Genomic DNA, 5,000 nt, shown 5'->3' with positions numbered 1-5,000 from the left:
AGGAGACCCCAGGGCGAGGCTTAGAGGCTATTATAATGAGGGCTATGAGGATGATGAAGGTGACTACAGCTATGAAGATGACTATGACGACAGGAGGCCCAGAGGTCCCCTCAGACGACCTTCTCCCCACGACCCTTACGACCCCTATGAAGACGGCATGGAGTACTACGACGACGAATGGGAGGATGAGGACGGTTACTATGACGAAGACGGGAATTACTACGGGTACTACGACGACGAATATGATTATTATGACGATGAAATCGACTACTATGACCCTTACGGCTACTACGACGACGAGTTGGACTACCTCGACTACAGGCGTCAAGAGATGGAGGAGTACGGTTACTATGGCGACGACGGTCTGGAATATTACGACGACGGGATGCTGTATCCAATGGAGGGGGAGTATGGGTACTACAGTAACGGCTCGGAGTACTACGACCCCAACGAGCCTGAGATGTTTGACTACTACAGCGGCCAGACAGGATATTACGGCCCGCAGGGGGCCGACTACGGGATGTCGGACCCTTACATGATGTATCCTGGCTACGAGGGAGCCTATCCATCAGACCTGTCCCTGTACGGTGATCCTGCTGCGCTGGGCTATGCTGACCCTTCTGTCTATAATCCTTACCAGCCACAGCAGCCTTTCCCCTACCCTGTGGAGGCTGTACTGGAGTCAGTTGACCCTGGGCTAGTGTATGGTTTTGAACAGCTGCCTTCCCCTATGGCTTTCCCAGGACCAGATGATCCATTTAAGATGCCCCGGCCTCAGGTCAGGATGTTTGGGAGAGACAAGCTGGAGGTGGAGAACTTCCCATCTCCACAGCCCCACCTCGCCCTCAACGACCTGGATATGATGTCAGACATCCAGTATGAGCAGCCCCTCCCCTTCTCCCCCCCCCAGGCCCAGTACCCTCATCAGCACCCTCATCTTCCTCCTCCCTCCCCTACAGCGATGCTTATCCAGCAGGCTCGTTCCCCTCTCTCCCCCCATCACCCTCTCTCTGCTTCCCCCAGTAGAATCTCCCTCACCCCAATGGGGGTGACACAGCTCCCCCCTATGCCTGGCTCTCCCATGTTTCACCCCCAACTCCACCCTCTCCCCCAAGATCCCATGTTCCAGAAATATGACCCACAGATGGGACATATATCATTGATGCCCTCACCACACTCACCGATGCACTCACCAATGCACTCACCGATGCACTCACCAATGCATTCACCGATGCATTCACCAATGGCCTCCCCGATGCCTATGAGGCGTTTTAGCCCTCACCCTTCCCCCCAGATGTCTCTAAGGCCTGGTTCTCAAGGCAGGGGGCGCCCCCCACCACACAGGCTAGACCTCCAGCCTGACTTCACAGACCCTCACCTCTCCCCTCGGTTATCCAGGAGGGGGTTCGCCCCCATGCCAGGCCCCCAGAGGCCCCCCTCTCTTCTGGGCCGGAGGAGAGCTAGCCCCCCTGTTTCCCCCCAACCCTCCAGGAGAGGTGTATCCGTTAGGGCTCAGCCATCCAGGAAGAAGGGGTTCGGGCTGGGGAAGGTCCCATCTCACTCCCGCTCCCCTATGGCCAGCCCTCCCGCCTCCCCCCGAGGGTCAATGAGGAAGAGAGCAAGCCCCCCCCTCTCTCCGAGACCATCATCCAGACAGTCCCCGCCTGACGTTTCTAAAACACGTTTGTTTGGAGGTAGAAAGCAAGGGTCCACCATGACACGCCCCTCCTCCCCTCACAGACGAAGCCCCCCTCTAGCTGAGAGACCCCCATCTGCTTCATTCCGTCCATCCTCCCCGCCTGCTCACCCTCCCTCCTCCCGCCGCTCCTCCTCTCCCTCTCCCCCCCGCACTGGCCGCCCCCTCCCCTCCCGTACCTCCACTCGCAAGCTGAGAGGCGGCTTTGGGGGTCGTAGCCATGTACCCATGGGGGCTGTCAAACCCTCTCCAGGTAACCCCTACCTGCAGAGACGGAGCAGGCACGGACCCCCCGTCACCCAAAACGTGGCCCCCTTCAGGTCCTCAGTTCACAGTGGCTCTGGCCCCCCTCCTTCACCCATGGGGGCAGCCCAGCCCATGTTAGCCAGATCTGGGTCCCGACCTGGGGGGTCTAGGGAGTCTAAGCATTTTGGGACCCCACAGGGAGGCTTCCATAGGCCCGTTGGGAGGGGCCAACCCCTTGTCCGAATGCCCAGGAACCAGCCTCCTGGTAGGCAGTCGTTCCGAGGCCCTGCCCCTGTCCCCCCGCTCTCCCCACAGCCCTCCATGAAACAGATGAGGCCTCAGTCTCCCCAGCCCTCCATTCGGAGGCTCCAGAGTAGACCACCGTCCCCTCAACCCCCCCGACACTTCTCCCCCCTCCCTTCCCGTGCCCCATCCCCCATGCAATACCACCAACACCACCACCCCCCCTCCCCAGCCTTCCCCAGAGCTATGAGCAACCAGAGCCTGGGCCAAGCCTCCTTCAGTTCTACCCACCCCCACGGTGGCCCCCCCCACTCTCAAGTGTTCACTCAGTACGATTACACGATGGAGCAGGGGCCCTCACCCCTACTGAATAATGCACACCTTAGAGGAGCCGCCTATCCCTCACCTATCCACCCCTCCTCTCCTTATTCCTCCTCTCCTTACCCCACCCCACTACAGAAGCCCCCCTCCCCCTCTCCTTACCCCTCCCCACTCCAGAGGCCCTCTTCCCCCCATCTCCAGTATGACCCCCACAGCCCTCCCCCTGCCTCCCCCCTACTGGGTAGCGCCATACAGAACCCCTACTTGCGCAACGCCAGCTACACCTCCTCTTTACAGGGGAGCCCCTCCCCCGCACCTGGTGGGCAGATGATAATGTCACATGACGGACAGTTGAGCCAGGTGAGCCAGGGTTCCTCTCCAATGCTGTTCAATGCCCTGGGGAATCCTAACGTGCGGAACGCTTCCTACGCCTCCCCCCTCCAGAGAAACGCCTCCCTCTACACCCCTGTTCTGTCACCTGCCCAGATGGCTCAGCCTCTGTCCCCGCGCCTGAACAGCTCTATGCTCAACCCTCAGTTACGCAACGCCTCCTACACCTCCTCGCTACAGCGACACCCCTCCCCTGTCTCCCCATATCTGCAACAGGAGGCAGGGCCAGGAGCCCTGATAGGCTCTTCCCCTCTTCTTTCGGGGGCGATGAGGACCTCCGCCCAACTGCAAGGAGCGGCGTTCAGGCTGCCGGACGGTACCCTGGGCTACCCTGGTACCCTATCACAGGGCTCCGAGCTGCAGATGGAATCCGCTGGTGTCAGTGTTTCTCCTTCCATGTTGTCTAATGCCCTACAGAACCCCAGCCTACGCCAGTCCACCTACCGTTTACCTGATGGGACGCTGGTCACCAGGACCGAACCAACACCGCAACCCACTTCCCCCTCCCCTACCATGCTCTCCTCTGCCTTACTCAACTCTAACATGCGCAAAGCTACATATCGCTTACCAGATGGAACTCTCGTCTCTAGAAATGAACCAGAACCTCAACCCCCTTCCCCTACCATGCTCTCCTCTGCCTTACTCAACTCTAACATGCGCAAAGCTACATATCGCTTACCAGATGGAACTCTTGTCTCTAGAAATGAACCAGAACCTCAACCCCCTTCCCCTACCATTCTCTCCTCTGCCTTACTCAACTCTAACATGCGCAAAGCTACATATCGCTTACCAGATGGAACTCTCGTCTCTAGAAATGAACCAGAACCTCAACCCCCCTCCCCTACCATGCTCTCCTCTGCCTTACTCAACTCTAACATGCGCAAAGCTACATATCGCTTACCAGATGGAACTCTCGTCTCTAGAAATGAACCAGAACCTCAACCCCCTTCCCCTACCATGCTCTCCTCTGCCTTACTCAACTCTAACATGCGCAAAGCTACATATCGCTTACCAGATGGAACTCTCGTCTCTAGAAATGAACCAGAACCTCAACCCCCTTCCCCTTCCATGCTCTCCTCTGCCTTACTCAACTCTAACATGCGCAAAGCTACATATCGCTTACCAGATGGAACTCTCGTCTCTAGAAATGAACCAGAACCTCAACCCCCTTCCCCTTCCATGCTCTCCTCTGCCCTACTCAACTCTAACATGCGCAAAGCTACATACCGCTTACCAGACGGAACTCTCGTCACTAGAAATGAACCAGAACCTCAACCTTCCCCTTCCATGCTCTCCTCTGCCCTACTCAACACTAACATGCGGAAAGCTACATACCGCTTACCAGATGGAACTCTTGTCACTAGAAATGAACCAGAACCTGGACATGAACCTTCCCCTTCCATGCTCTCCTCCCCTTCCATGCTCTCCTCTGCCCTACTCAACACTAACATGCGCAAAGCTACATACCGCTTACCAGACGGAACTCTAGTCACTAGAAATGAACCAGAACCTCAACCCCCTTCCCCTTCCATGCTCTCCTCTGCTCTCCTAAACCCTAACGTCCGTATGGCCTCCTACCGTTTACCAGACGGGTCTGTCTTATCACGACCGCAGACCGCAGAGCAGAGCGACCCCTCCCCAATGTTATCCAGCGCTCTGCTGAAGACAGACCTGCGGAAGTCCGCCTACCGGCTCCCCGACGGCTCCTTCATGTCCAGGGGCCAACCAGACGAACTTCCAGACGAACTTCCCTTGACCCAACCCTCCCCGATGCTCTCCAACGCACTTTCCAAAGGAAACTTCCACGGCGCCCAATTCAGATTCCCTGACGGAACCCTGGTTAACCCAAACCAGCCCCAGACCCCCTCCTCCCCGATGCTCTCCAACGCACTTTCCAAAGGAAACTTCCACGGCTCCCAGTTCAGATTCCCTGACGGAACCCTGGTCAACCCAAACCAGCCCCAGACCCCCTCCTCCCCGATGCTCTCCAACGCACTTTCCAAAGGAAACTTCCACGGCTCCCAGTTCAGATTCCCTGACGGAACCCTGGTCAACCCAAACCAGCCCCAGACCCCCTCCTCCCCGATGCTCTCCAACGCACTTT

At 57.7% G+C, this 5,000-nt stretch overlaps 1 protein-coding gene across 1 annotated transcript in view; it reads left to right on the top strand.

Moving 5' to 3' along the window:
- Positions 1-5,000, top strand: part of myo15aa (myosin XVAa) — a gene marked incomplete at both ends in the record, with an annotated part of 104,876 nt that overhangs the window by 1,091 nt on the left and 98,785 nt on the right. The window contains 2 exons of the mRNA XM_080523077.1: positions 1-915; positions 1,399-5,000. The exon at positions 1-915 is cut by the window's left edge and continues 1,091 nt beyond it; the exon at positions 1,399-5,000 is cut by the window's right edge and continues 647 nt beyond it. Of these exons, the coding sequence (XP_080379203.1) occupies positions 1-915; positions 1,399-5,000 (4,517 nt within the window). The remainder of the gene's footprint in view (positions 916-1,398) is intronic.

Source organism: Nansenia antarctica, assembly GCF_963989245.1.
Source record: "Nansenia antarctica genome assembly, chromosome: 2".
Lineage (NCBI taxonomy): Eukaryota > Metazoa > Chordata > Actinopteri > Argentiniformes > Microstomatidae > Nansenia > Nansenia antarctica.
This window is presented reverse-complemented; position numbering and strand designations above follow the sequence as displayed.